Source organism: Sander vitreus, chromosome 6, assembly GCF_031162955.1.
Source record: "Sander vitreus isolate 19-12246 chromosome 6, sanVit1, whole genome shotgun sequence".
Lineage (NCBI taxonomy): Eukaryota > Metazoa > Chordata > Actinopteri > Perciformes > Percidae > Sander > Sander vitreus.
Window position 1 is genome coordinate 10,319,566 of NC_135860.1, and position 15,200 is coordinate 10,334,765.

Consider the following 15,200-nt stretch of genomic DNA (forward strand, 5'->3'; position numbering starts at 1 on the left):
CATTTAAAGACAACATCGCCCATCAATTCTCCAAAGTCCGAAGTCCCCCCCCCCCACTGGACATCTAAAACAACGTGCTGCTGGCCCTTTAAGGGAATCCGCATCATTGTTTGGGGGCGTAACCCGGAAGATAACTGTTATTTCATCAGACGACAACATGCTCCCTTCTTATATACTGTCTATGCATGCTCCCTGGCTGTGAAGTGAAACAACCGCCGTTTTGGTTTTATGAAGTCCGTCTGTAACATCGCTGTTGAATTAATCAAATCCAGAAGAGCTCACAGTTCAGCGACAGCTCGTCGACTCGGAGAAGAGATGTGTAAAGAGCTCAAGACCAAAGTGCTGCATTTGTGGCCGGCGACCTCCAATGTACCGTCTGTTCATCAGGAGGGCCACACAGGTTAGCTAACGTTAACATTCACAGCAAAAGTGCTTGTGCGTGCCTCTAAGGCTTAGCTCTTAATGACTGATAGAGCTACTGAAGAAATATTAACGGACTGTTTGGCAGTAACGTTAAGTAACGTAAACATTGCACTTGCAGCATATTAGGGTTGGACATTAGTATCAACCAAATGCTATTAACTGGTAATATGCAAGAGGCTGCTAGATTTGCTTAACTCACCAGCCACTGTGGCAGGTGGACCAAAAAAGTTCATTTCCAACCCTATTGGAGTTCAGATTGTTCTGTCATGCATGACATGGACCTCTCCCACTTTGATTTGAAGACAATCCTTTATTAGTCCCACAGCGGCGATTAGATTAGTAAGTGTTACAGCAGAAAAGGGCATAGTGCAAGAACAGGCATCAGTAAAAAAATGCAAGCTGTAATAACTGATTAGTTAACATATATATTTTAGGGGTGCACGATTCAGAAAATGTCACGATTTGATATTGATTTTTAGGCTCAAGATTCGATTCAAAATCGATTGACGATTCAAAAACGATTCTCGATTCAAAAAACAATTCACAGTATGTAAATTTAGTTACTTTTTATTACTTTAATGTAATATTTATATATATATATATATATTAGGGCTGTCAAACGATTACATTTTCTTAATCGTTGAATTTCTATAGTTAATCGCATATTTTATCACATGATTATTAAAGTATTTCTGATTCTGATGATTAAAATTCTATTATTTTGCATTTCAGAACAGTTTTTAAGTACATATTAACAATGGAAAGCAATTCCAGTGTATCTTGATTGGGAATCAAATGAATGCAAAGAAAGTGACTTTATGAACTTGATTTTAAGATTTGTATTTGTTTATTATATATTTAATCTAGTCACACATTTGAATTTAACAACAACTTTGAATGCACCACGAGGCTGTACATTACCAGTTTCATTGAACGCACCGTCTGCGTTTTTCCGACAGCAGCAGCTGCAGATTGTTACATCCCGGCAAAGCCCGGCTAGCCTTTCCACTCCCTATTCAGCCCCATTGTACCGAATTTGGTTGCAGTTCCACCAGAGTTCCACTGGGCGTGATCGCGGTCCAGTGCTAAATGAATGGGACTCTATGGAGCTAGACGGCTAAATTTGTCTCTTTCGCCTGATTGTCGTTTGAGAAATCTCAGATTTGATTGTAGTTTTTGCAAGTTCAACATGGATTATAGGTCAAAAGTTGAATGAACGAGTACTTGTGTCCTTTCGATTTCTTACAGGTTGAGTCGTTGTTGCCCATAACACGCTAGCATTCTGCTAATGAATGCTGATTGGTCAGTGAAGGACTGATTACGATCGGAGATCCCGCTTGACGGCATCCAAAGCAGAACCAGAATGTCAGAGTGAATATTTCGGCGTGGTCTTTAAAACATTAGCAAACCTCTTTCTAGCACGTGTATTGACAGAGAGAGTCTAACCTGTCAGCTCTGTTGTCGATGCTTCGAGAGAACAAAGGAAGCGACTCAGAGCTTGCCGTAAAGCGGTATCTCTGGCCGTATATGTTTATGACGTCATTTACATTTTAAAAGGCTTTTTAGAACAAAAAAGCCACTTTAAAAAAATCTAACACCCAGCAGTGTGTATTTTCTTAGCCTCCCCTTTCGAAGGCAACATTCAAATTACTAGACAAAAAATTATATCCTGAGAAAAGTGGATTTTGAGGGGTATAGCTCCATAGAGTCCCATTCATTCTGCACTGGCCTGTGAGCGCCTCCTATAAGGAACTCCGGTGGAACTGCAACCAGTTCAGAAGCCGGAAGTAACGAGAGAGTGGAACTTCTTACCTTATTAGAAATTCTTTGATCCCGGTGTTGAACCTTCTACAGTGAAATACAGTCACACTTTACACCGTTTAGCGTTAGCTGTCAGCATTGTAACCGTGTTTAATCCAGCTACTAGATAGCGGTAGGCTAACGTTAGCTGCTGTCGAGTGTAGTGTTAACTGGCGTCACGTGCAGCAATGTTTCTGTTGCCTATAACGTCTGTTTCAGAGCATCAGAGAGAAGCACAGGCATATCAGTGGCACCAGAATGAGGCACCGAAATCGGTGTTGCTATTCCTGCAGCAGCAGGATGTGTTACGAGGAAGTAAGGCAAAAATAGTAGCCTGTTAGGCACGAGGCAAAGCCGAGTGAAGTGAAAATAAATTAATAAATGGCAGCATGCGATTAATACGATTTAAAAAAATAAATAAATTAAAAAAACATGAACGCATTATGCTCGACCCTTAATCGCATTGATTAACGCGTTAATGCTGACTGTGTGTGTGTGTGTGTGTGTGTGTGTGTATGTATGTATGTATATGTAGACTGTTTTTTTTTAAATGCAATACACACCTACACAGTTTACCTCATAGTCCAATAATTTTGGAGAGTTAATAAACTTTATTATTAGACAGCTATCCATGACAACAGATGTTATCCTATCCTTAAGTATCATATTTCTGTCTGCACTTAAATAAAATAAGGAATTTAATATGTAAAAAGGTCAAATGAATGTAAAATACTCATTTACAAGGACAGATTAACAGCAAATGTGCTCAACTATTAGAAGTGAAAGGCCTTGATGAACAATGGATCTGTAATTAAAGTGGCTCATTATGTAGAATGAGCACCTTACAGAGTTGTACATCACTGATGCATTTATGTGCAAGCATCATTTTAATGTAGCTACTGCAGGTTTGCTATTGCTGGGCAGTAGAAACTAAAGCTATTTTTCATATTTATAGCTTCATGATTATGTTTTGCTTGCAAACCTTTATTCTGCAAAGTAACTTTCTGTTTTCGAGTAATTGGATAAGTGTAGTTGAGGACAACGCACAGTTCCCCCTGAAATGCAGTTGAGTAGATGTGTGAAGTAACATAAGTGTTTAAGTACTGCATTCATGTACTTGTGCTTTACTTCAGTGAGTGTTCAAGTGATTACTAGAATGAATGTAGAATTCAACAACATTTTAAAAATGCAAAAAAGCAATGCAAGTCACAGATGCCATTAAAAAACATCACATCCTTCCATATATACAACTACAGAGCAAGGCAAAATAGAATACAAAATACATAACTCTAAGATATGTATACATCAACACTAACTGTACCTACATGCATAGACAGGCTACTTACAGTATATACATATCTACACACATTCCATGCCACCATGCCACCTCACCAGGCACCACCACACAACCTATATATATATATATATATATATATATATATATATATATATATATATATATATATATATATATATTAGGGCTGTCAATCAATTAAAAAATGTAATCTAATTAATTACATACTCTGTGATTAATTAATTGAAATTAATCGCATACATAATTAACGGTGCCTGAACCGATACTTTTTAAGAAAGTAAAGAAAGAGGGTACTAAACAACAGTTGGTGACATTAAAGAACGGCTTGTTTATTGCTAAGGCCATATGGTCAAAATTAAATGATTTAATAATAATGTATAACAATAACAATAACTTATTTCACTAGTAAATTGCTGTTGAATGACAAAAACAACAACCAGATAGGAAAAGGACATTTACAATAACTTCAAATGCACCACGACGCTGTAGTTTACCAGTTTCATTGAACGCACCGTCTGTGTTGTCTTTCCGACGGTAGCTGCAGATTGTTACATACCGGTGTTGAATCCTCTACAGTAAAACACAGTCACACTTTACACCGTTTAGCGTTAGCTGTCAGCATTGTAACCGTGTTTAATCCAGCTACTAGCTAGCGGTAGGCTAACGTTAGCTGCTGTAGTGCTATAGCTGCTATAGTGCTAACTACCTAGCGGTAGGCTAACGTTAGCTTCTGTTGAGTATAGTGTTAACTAGCGTCACATGCAGCGGGGTTTGTGTTTCCTGTAACGTCTGTTTCAGAGCATCAGAGAGAAGCGCAGACATATCAGTGGCACCAGATTTTCGTCTGTATGCAAACGTCAATATGGAATGGATTAATCTGCGTTAATTTTTTTTAACGCGTTATTTTTTCTCAGATTAATTAATCGAAATGAACGCGTTATTTTTATATTATATATATATATATATATATATATATATGTGTGTGTGTGTGTGTGTGTGTGTGTGTATGTATATATATATATATATATACATATATATATATATATATATATATATATATATATATATATATATATACATATATATATATATATATATATATATATATAATGTATGTATATATATATATATATATATATATATATATATATATATATATATGTGTATATATATATATAATGTATGTATGTGTGTATGTTTTTTTTTCTTTTTTTTTCTGTCTTGCGGTGGATGATGCCTCATTGACCCTCCTTGTTTTTGAACTGCAGATGTTGCTGAAATCCTGAGTTGCACGGTGAAGGCTCTTAAGGAGGGTCATGTGGTCGGTGTGCCCACAGACACCATCTATGGCCTGGCATGTCTGGCCCAGAACTCTGAAGCTGTCAGAAAAACCTATGACATCAAAGGACGAAATGGACATAAACCACTGGCCATCTGTGTAGGGGAAATCCAGGATATCTATAAGTAAGTGAATGTACGTGTGTCTACCGCTTTTCCCCCAGAGGATCACTTTGATTTGTTGTTTGGTAGCTGGTGAACATGAACGTGATAAGCAGGGCCACACGGAATCTGCGGATGGAGAATTTTCCGCAGATTTTGAAAAAAAATCAAATTAAATTCAGAATGTTAGCACAGTCCACCACAAGCAGAGAAACGGTCCGCAGACTTTCATTTTGAATTACTGCTGAAAACTGTAAAAAAAAAAAAAAAAAAATGTTTCTAACAGAACTACAGTTTGAGTGCAGATTGTTTTTGTATTTTAAAATATCAGTGGTAACTGATGGTTTCTTTGTAGACCTACTATATTGCACAAATATATTTCACATCCACAGATAGTCACACGTAGAAGAGGCAGAGATGCCATCTCCAGGCCAACAAGACAGATTTTACATTTTGAGTGACATGCACACGTGCTGTCACAGAAATACCCCAATATTCATTAATTAATTTGCTATGTAACGATGTCTTACATTAAGGCATTTGTAAGTAAATCACACATTTAATAAAGAGGAGATAAGGCAGACTAGCAAATGACAACATCTTGGATTAAACATAGAACGGTGCAGAGTTGCAATTTGGAACTGTGCCGTAGTATCTAAACTCTCTCAGATAATGACTCGCTGTACCACTGGTTTTAAAAGCACTGCTCAACTTTGCCATTGTTTTGGTTTCCATGGACAGGTACTGCAAGGTGAAGGTGAAGGAAGCGCTGTTAGGTGACCTGCTGCCTGGTCCTGTCACTCTGGTGTTGGAAAGATCTGAACTACTGAACACAGAGCTCAACCCCTTTACTTCAGTAAGTCCACTCCCTTTTAACTGTATATTGCTAAAAATAAAACCGCAAACAAATGGTTTATTAATGAAGTCAGTCGTCTGTTGTTGTTACATGTCCGTGTGCCCCTCAGCTTGTCGGCGTACGTATCCCAGACCATGCCTTTATGAGACGCCTTTGCCAGATGTGTGCTGAACCACTCGCCCTTACCAGCGCCAACATCAGCTCATGCACAAGCACTGTGGCCGTTAATGTAAGTGGAAAAATAATACATGGCAAGTTTAGAGAGGCTTTGATCAGAGTTTGACATTCACTTTTCCCAGCATCTTAATTCAAGTTGGTGTCTCTCCTTGTTTTAACTCTTTTGTCATTTAAGTTTACAAAATTACTCTTTTTAATACTGCTGTGTTTGTCCTCCTAAAGGAGTTTCAGGAGCTCTGGCCCGAACTAGCACTGGTGGTGGATGGCGGACCAATAGGAGACCACAGCCGCCTCGGATCAACCGTGGTCGACCTATCAGTACTTGGGAAATACCGCATCATCAGACCCGGCTGGTGAGTTCATGCTGTTACTTACTTAGCTTTCCGTTGCTGCAGCTTAATGTGTCATTGTTCAAATAAAATCATATCCACCAATAATTTCCACAAAATTATTAAAATAATTTACAGGAGAATAAAAATTTTAGCAAAGGAAAAACAGAGCAAAAAAGGTGGTCTTATATCAAGGTCAAGGTAAACTTTATTATCCCACAAGGGGAAATTCATGTGGTCATTCATTACGCGCCCTTGTCACAACATATTCTCTAAACATCAACACCACAGACAAGCCAATAAACTGTTAGAGAAAAGAATAACAATACTACAGAAATGACAATGACAGAAATTGACAGTGACAATACAAAAAAATAACAATACTGAAGAAATGACAAAGACAATCCAACATCTGACGTTGACAAAACATTAAAAAAAAAGACTAATATTATCAGGTAGCTAAAAATTTAAATAAAAAAATAATAACTAGGAGTGGTTGTCAAGGAATTGAGATCTACCGTCCAGTTAAAGTGCCAGCACGGGATTAAAGTGCTTGCAATGTGCTTGGTCATTATACAATCTGATCGCTGTAGGCACAAATGATTTATTGTACCTTGCTGTTCTAATTCTCTGTTGTGAAATTCTACCAGATGACCTATTGCTTCTCATAAATTTATGATAGAGAGGGTGAGTGAAGTCATTAAGGATTTGGTCAGTCTTTTTTAAGATAAGCTCATTGTACAGCTGAGCTGCCGACACCTGGTCAGGTCCAATGATCTTACTGGCCATCTTGATCATGCGCTGCAGTCTCTTTTGGTTAACATGCATGTTACCAAACATGCAGATAAGGCCAAAGGACAGAACAGTCTTGAGGAGACTTTTATAAAACATTACAAGAATGTGTCTGTCTAATCTAAAATTGTTTAGTTTCCTAAGGAAGAACATCTGCTGGTGCATTTTCTTAGTTTTGTTCTGTGCACATTCATTAAAAGTTAGTTTAGAGTCAATTTTTTTATTTGTAGATTAAGACCCTCTCTACTAGTTCACATTGATCTTAGAAGGGGGGGCTATTATTCTATTTCTGCTAAAATCTACGACCATCTCTTTTGTTTTCTTCACATTGATTTCAAGAAAATTATCAGAACACCACTGAGTGAAACCCTGTAATTAGTGGGAATGCTGTTCAACAGCATTCCAACTATTGTTATTAGTGGGAATGCTGTTCAGCAGCATTCCAACTATTGTTATTCTGTTCTTTATATCTTATTTATTCCGTACGTTTTTTGGCTCTCTGTAACTTCTGCATACTTTCAGCTATTAAAACCATTCAACTTTTAAAATCTTCAGCTCTTTCAGGAGATGATGGGACTTCTTCAACTCTTTTTTCTACTATTTATACTTTTTTAAATATTAAGCTTTTAAACATTTTATTTTAACATTAAAGTCAATGAGAGCGGGCTTCAAATCCTCTTCTGCTTCAAAATGTATCGCCTCCTACATTCTTTCACCTGCAGACGTGATTCAAACTTTAAACTGTTCACAAAAACTTTAGGTATTAGAAAATATCTTTTACAGTTTTTGTGAAAAAGCTGTTTAAGTTTAGTGATCATTTCAGGATTTTGCTGCGTTTCTAATGTGTGTATTGCGCGAGCTAGAGTGGATGATGTCAAACTACAGTGCAGAGCCTTAAAAAATTATCTTTGTCCCTTCTCTATAAATTGCTCTTACGCCCACAATATCTACTTGTCATACACAATTTATACATCAAAACGTAGGTATTTTTGTCTAGTTTCTAGTTTCAGTCTCAGTTATCTGATATGACTTATACCTTTGGCTCGTTGAGCTTCCAAATGACAAGAGTTCCACATCTTCCTCCATTCGCTGCCCTGTTTAACATTCTTCACATTTCTGAGCGAAACGCAGAGCGAACCACTTTTTTAAATCGCTGATATGCCCACATTTTTAAGTTTATCAACATCAATTTTATATGGATACGTTCACAAAGGCGTTGTGGTGGTCACAATTACATCATTTGACTGATACCCCTTATCGTTTTAGCAGTCTGAGCCTTTATTTGAGAGCTTGCTCTCAGTGTCTTTGAATAGCTCCAGTGTGGCACAGGTGACAGTTTCAGCAGGTGACACACTCGTTACCTGATTAAAGATGAAAGGGATCTCATCACAGACTTCAAAGGGTGTTTAGAAACATGGTCACAGGTCATTAGTAGCCATGACAACACTTTCACAGACAGTCAACTTGAATACTACAGGCATTAATATGAACATTAGTCTATATCCTTTGCGTTCCACTACGGTCTGTCTGTATTTCTGTTTGTCTGTCTGTCTGTCTGTCTCCTTATCTGTCTGTCTCCCTCCCTCCTTCTGTCTCCCTCCTTCTTTCTTTCTCTTTTCTCTGTCTCTCCTCCCTCCTCTGTCTTCATCTCCCTCCCTCCATCCTTGTCTGTCTATTTGTCCACCTCTCTCTCTCTCTCTCTTGCTCTCTCTCTCTCTCTCTCGCTCTCTCTCCTTCTCTCGCTCTCTCTCCCTCCCTCCCTCTCTCTCAGTCCCTCTCTCCCTCCCTCCTCCTTCTGTCTCTCTCTCCCTCCTTCTCTCCAGGGTCATTTGTTTCATCCATATATATAGCCTGCTTCTTTTCAGGCAATATATTCACCTCTCAGCTCTTTAGGGTCATGCTTGTTTGTTCTACGCAATGGATATGTCTGATAATAATACAAAGTATTTATACTTTCAGCCTTTTTAGTCAATTTATTTGAACTTCCACTTTTGACGGTATTACAGTTTAGCTTCCAGTTTTTATAGAAATGTTTTTCGGCTGTTAGCTTATTAAGGTAATGCAGTTCCGCTTCCAACTGACACTTTTACATTTCAAATTCCAAGTTTTTCAGCAGTGCAGTGCAAACCATTTTTTTTTTTATTTCTGCATTTTAATACATGTTTTTCATAGCATTTGTAAGTCTTCCATACTTAATAGATAAATTCAGAACTCACAATGTTTTACATCGATGGCATCGTTGAACTTTTAAAGCCAACAATTCAGTTTGGCGTCAGCTTTTAACTTTTTAAGGAAATTCATACTCATTAAAACGATTTAAACTTTTTCAACCATTATCACTACTTTAACTTCTTCTTACGGATTTAAGCTATTCATCCAGTTTAGCTTTAGCAATTCAGCTATTCAGCATTCCCACGCATTTTCTGCAGGAAATGCATTTTTTTGTTCCCTCTGAAATCCATTCACAGAAGAAATGTCATACTTTAAAAAACCAACCAGTGCTGTGTCGTCAGCATATTTAAAATAAGTGTGGGCTGAAGAGGAAGCTTGACAGTTGTTGGTGTATAGGATAGGCGACGGAATGCACCCTTGTGCTGCCCCTGTGTTTATAGTTTTTAAGGATGATATGCATGAGTTAAATCTGACTTGCTGACTGCGGTCCGTCAAGAAGTTATAGATGCAGTCAGCATATCTTTATAATTTCACTGTGAAATTAATTTGGCATTAAGTGGCTTCCCATTTTTTCTATGACATATTTTTGTTTTCTTCACTATTTGTCACTATATAAAATACGTAAATAAGCATGATAAAGGTCCCATTATACTTCCATGCAGCAAAAGAGGCGAGACAAAGGATATGATGGCTCAGATTTCAGTCATAAATTAATATTGATCAGAGCGATCTGTACACGGCTCTCTGAGACTGATCCTGCAGTTTGTCATCTGGTGGTGTTATGTGAATAACGACTTGTGCATTTCCAAATACATCTGCCGTTTCCCAAATCCATCCAACCTACTGATTCTAGCTGGGGTTTTTTTAGGATGCAGTGTGTTCGCAGTGTAAAAGTGACAAAATAAAGTATACTCAAAGCAGACAGTATGAATACTACAGTCAGTTTTTGAGTATGAGTATGGAGGATGCTCACAGGTAGAAAATATTGAAATAAATTGTGGGTGGTGGAGAAACGGCTGCAAAGAAAATTTGGATAGCAAAAAGTATTAAATCTTTGGGAAAACATTTTGGTGACTCTTTCTGTAGTTTAATTGGCAGTAGCTTTCTAAAGTTGCAGTTTGACACCTTACGTCTGGCATTGCTGTTAACATTTTATAATATGCTAAAACATTATGCTATGACAAGTATGTAGTATATAACTGTATATAAGTTGCATTAATTGTAGTATGGATTTGGGACACGGTTGACTGCCTATGCACATTTGTAGGGCAACAGAGAGAACCCATTCTTAAATTTGGCAGTCGTACAGACTTCAAATGAAGTGAATTGGAGACAGCGAATATATGCAAAACTGAAGTGTAATGTAGTGTTGTGATTGTTCCTTCATGTTTACTACACAACTCAGGAAGGAAGGGAATACATGCACAAACAAGTAAAGAAATGTAGTCAAGCATGTTCAGTCAGAATACGTAAATACTCAAGTAATCAGGGGTGTTTTGCATCAATAAGCAGACTAATATCTGGTTACAGCCGCAAATGGGTGCCAACAATAATAAAAATATGATGTAGAGTAGCGTTATTAGCATAGAGTTATTGCATTGTGTTCTCCCACGTTTACTCTGAAGGACACTTGGTGCATTAAACGCAACATGACTGTAATTCTGTTTTCAGTGCTCTTTCTTCTACGGTTAATGTGCTGGAGCACAAATATGGACTGTCAGAGGACTCGGGGCAAGAATGACCTTTGAACTCTTTACACTCCACAACACGAGCTGAGATGCCCAACTGGCGTTGACCCCGGGGCTTCTCAGAAAAGTGAATCCTTTTCATGTTCACATGGAAGAATGAGTCTTTTTCAGGAAGTACTAGAACTCAGGAGCAACTCGATGGCCAATATTGTTCTGGTGGCTGCTTTAACGTCTGAAATAACTTTTGATGAACATTTTTTCTGCCTTACTATTGGTCTAATATAATGGGATTATGTGGGATTTTAGAGTGTCGCAGTTCTCTACCATTTATTCAGAAACAGAACAAGGTCAGCTCTGTAGTATGGGTATGTATGGATTTTTTTTTCTATTTTATGGCCTGAATAATTCTTTGCGATAAGGGATGGGTTCTGGGAATTGCATTGACTATACATCAGACTTGTCCAGAACTATTTATTAACTTATAAATCCCCTGTATTTATTTTATCCATATGTCGGTTTGCACTACAATTGGTCACCTGCTACAGTTACAATAACTGTTTTATGTTGTAGCTTAAACTACATTACATTTAAATGTATAAAATACTGTAATATTTCAGACTTAGTGGATATACGACATGAAATTCATCTGCCAACTTGCATGTTAAAAAACTGGAGCATTTTTTAAATTCTCAATGCCTGATGTAAACTTGTTTTGATGGATTGTATAACCTTAGTCACAGTCACAATAAAAGTTTTGTTTTTCAGTATCACAGTCTTATTAATGCATAAGAAAATATTTGAGACATACGTCTATCTTTAGTTTTAGGTGCCTGGAAGTAAAGTGTTTTTTGAAGAAAATAAAACTAGCAGAACCCACTCAGAAGTGCCCTTCACAACCAAAGAGCATAGTTTTATTCTTAAAAATGCCTGTGTGAAAGTACCTTTACTTTGATGAAATCCTGCTGTCTATTAATCTAAATCACACAAATCCATATAGCAGAGTGATCCAGCAAGTGGTACATTTTTATTCATATAGACACTCAAACGTTGAGCCTCGGCCTTAACTTTTTAACTTCTGATTCTGTTGTTTTTACTTAAGTGACAGACGGTTGTGTATGCCCACCACGAATGAGGGAATTACAACAAAACAAAAAAATTCTAAAATTCTGACTGTTTTTACAACCTTAAGGCCAAGTTTAGTGTAACTGTGCTTTAACAACCTGTCTGACTTGCTTTACTTTGCTAAAATGGATTAACATACTCTGACACTGAACACCTTTGTTGATTAGCAACAAATCCGAAATGATACCAAATCCTATTGTAAATGTTATGTCAAACCAAAATGTGTCACAAAATAACACATTTGACTCTTAAAGGAATAGTTTGACCTATTAATAAATAAACATTTGCTTTCAAAGATCAACATTAGTGTCCCATTCGGCTTGACAGCCAATTGTGAATGAAAGGGAAACCATAAAAGTGTCTGGCTATTGTAATCAAATCTGTTATTTAACTGCAGAGAAGGAAACAATGATCATACGTGGGCTAAGTCTCAGGTCGTTCAATTATGTGGTGACAGTTTTCTCGCTGTATTTGAGACAATCATTGATTAAGTTGCATTAAGTGAACAAAGACCAGAGACCCATTTAAGGAACAAATTCCCTAGAGTAACCTTTTTAATAATAATAATAATAATAATTGGTCTCTACATTCACTCCCTTCTCTTTTGTTTCTTCTCCTTCATGTGTACACACACTTGTGCATGCTGTTTCAAGTCCGATCGATAAAAGCTCACATGAGCCACTGCTCCTTCTCTTTGTTGAACTGCTCAGCCCAGCGGCGGGTCAACTCCAGGTAGTGATCGGGTCCATGTGGCTGATAGTCCAAGTACACACGTGTCACTGTTTTTTTGGGCATTGCCCTCTCTATCTGTGTCCCCTCGTGCCATTCATTAAAAGATGTAATAGTGACAATGTCTGGCCTCACATTCAGCGCCGCCTGCAGGGCCGTCTCATAATAACGACCGTTCACCCTGTTGCGCATGTTGTGGTTGTTCCACGGCCGGATGCTGGTGTCGATATAACCTGGTCCGACGCTGGGGATAAAGAGAAGATTGTTGCCGTCACAAAAAGCTTTGATGGCCTTCCAGTTCTGGTGAGAGGAGCCAAAGGAGAAACCGTTGGAAGCAAAGTAAGTGTACATGCCATCAAAGCCACCTGCGAGGATGTCATGCTTGTGACGCTCCTCCACAATCAGGGCAATGAAGATGGAGTCATAGACTGAGCCGCGCACGCTGTGGGAGCCCGTGGGAGTCAAGAATTCAGACCAGGACTCAGGAGGAGTCAGGTAGGAGTCATAAATGTAGAATAGGGGAAGACTTTTCCCTGTGCTGGAAGTAAACTTGTAGAAGGCTCCATGGTCACCGTACCTTTTAAAGACAACAATAACACAGTCAATTATTGCTTTAATAACTAGTTGATTAAGTCAAGAGGCTGCTATGTTCTTTACAGGTAATAACGGACTCTTCATTTAATGACACTATTACTGTAGAAGCAAAATATGAAGATTTGCATTCTATTTCTTCTTAAATTGGTTGGAAACTAAATATCGTTGGGGTATTTGGGCTTTTGAGTTTGTACGTAGTTGGCAGATGCTGCTTTTCAGAGCAAACGTGGTGTTTAAAAATTGGAAAAATGCTTTTGCTTCAAAAACTTATTCATAAGTTATGAAACTGGCTTTATATAATCAGAAATGTGTTTAAGTATGATGCTAAAAGTATTTAAGTCTGTTTAAGTTGATGGAGAGGAGCAGCCTACCTGTCAATGATGTACTTGATGTTGTCATGCACACTCTGGTCGTTTCGTCCTCTGTATGGTTGGATGTGAAATGCAACCTAGAAAAACATGCAGAAAGTCACGGGCCTTGTTAGGTTTTATTCATCATATTACTGTCATTAAAAAATATACCACAGTCAGCACTCACAGATCACATAGTATGTCATAAAAATGTCAAAAAATCATAGTATGTCATAAAATGTCAAAAAGTGATAGTATAGTAGTCATAAAAATGTCAGTATCTAAAATAGATGTCAAAAGTAGTAGTAGTAGTAGTATGTCATAAGTCATAGTGTTGTATGTCAAACAAATTTCAAAAAGTCATAGTATGTCATAATGTCAAAAAAGTCATAGTATAGTATTCATAAAAAGTCATAGTAAGGCATAAAAATAAAAAATAAAAAGTCAAAGTATGTTATAAAAATGTCAAAAAGTCATAGTATAGTATGTCAAAAAAGTTATAAAAAGTAATAGTATGTTATAAAAATGTCAAGTCATAGCATAGTATGTAATAAAATAGTCAAAAAGTCATAGTATAGTATGTCATAAAAATGTCAAAACGTCATAGTGTGTCAAAAAAGTCATAGTATGTAATCAAAAAGTCAGTAGTATGCCATAAAAATGTCAAAAAGTTATAGTATGACATAAGGCCAAAAATGCATAGTAGAGTATGTTAAAAAAAAGTCATAGCATTTCATAAAAATGTCAAAAAGTCATAGTATAGTATGTTATAAAAAGTCATATATTGTATGTCATAAAACGTCAATATAGTATGTTATAAAAAGTCATAGTATGTCATGAAAAAGCATAGTATAGTGTCATAAAACGTCATAGTGTAGTATGTCATAAAAATACCAAAAAGTCATAGTGTAGTATGTCATAAAATATTCCATGTGAAGTGTGGCCCATTGGGCAATGCTGGACATTTTGTGCGGCCTCTGAACGTAACATGAGAGTGTTGTCTAGACCTACTTTATCTGTGAAGTGTCCTGAGATAATGTCGGTCATGATATAAACATATAAATAAAATTGAATTGCCAGGTTAGGGATGGCTTCTTGTAGCAAGCTACTGGTTGCATGGCAACGTCAATCATATGCTGGCTCCCTAAATTGACAGTCAGTCATTAAAAATGTGTGGACTCCTGCCTAAAGCATAGCATTAGATTAGGCGTCTGGTTTCTCTTCCCTAGTACCATGTTACAGGTGACTGTACTTGTTTACAGAATTTCTACAACCTATAAATAAAATAAGATAACACAGACTTTAGCCAACAGTACAGGATTCCACAGTTAGCCATTTAAGCAGACCTTTTTGGACAGGATGTGACTGTAAAGAACCACGTTTTCACTGTTGCATTTTCATGGGAAATTGTCA

The 15,200-nt window shown here is 37.3% G+C and overlaps 2 protein-coding genes across 2 annotated transcripts in view; one reads left to right on the forward strand and one right to left on the reverse strand.

Annotated features, from left to right (window-relative positions):
• The first annotated feature begins 122 nt into the window (after positions 1 to 122).
• Positions 123 to 11,759, forward strand: yrdc (yrdC N(6)-threonylcarbamoyltransferase domain containing). Its single transcript, XM_078252451.1, has 6 exons — positions 123 to 400; positions 4,807 to 5,002; positions 5,720 to 5,834; positions 5,944 to 6,063; positions 6,234 to 6,364; positions 10,976 to 11,759. Exons 1-6 carry the CDS (start codon positions 229 to 231, stop codon positions 11,043 to 11,045), a joined length of 804 nt encoding a protein of 267 aa, XP_078108577.1. The 5' UTR covers positions 123 to 228; the 3' UTR covers positions 11,046 to 11,759.
• A 240-nt stretch (positions 11,760 to 11,999) lies between these two features.
• LOC144519370 (glycoprotein endo-alpha-1,2-mannosidase-like protein) overlaps positions 12,000 to 15,200 on the reverse strand; it is a 17,159-nt gene continuing 13,958 nt past the window's right edge. Inside the window, exons 3-4 of the mRNA XM_078252446.1 lie at positions 13,809 to 13,885; positions 12,000 to 13,420 (exon numbers count right to left, since the gene is read on the reverse strand). Of these exons, the coding sequence (XP_078108572.1) occupies positions 12,784 to 13,420; positions 13,809 to 13,885 (714 nt within the window). The 3' untranslated portion in view covers positions 12,000 to 12,783. The remainder of the gene's footprint in view (positions 13,421 to 13,808; positions 13,886 to 15,200) is intronic.

Bases quoted from the DNA above. Each gene is read 5' to 3' on its own strand.
- yrdc (XM_078252451.1), top strand. From the start codon at position 229: ATGAAGTCCGTCTGTAACATCGCTGTTGAATTAATCAAATCCAGAAGA. The intron at 5,003-5,719 runs GTAAGTGAATGT...TTCCATGGACAG, and splicing joins GAAATCCAGGATATCTATAA to GTACTGCAAGGTGAAGGTGA. The intron at 6,064-6,233 runs GTAAGTGGAAAA...GTCCTCCTAAAG, and splicing joins CAAGCACTGTGGCCGTTAAT to GAGTTTCAGGAGCTCTGGCC.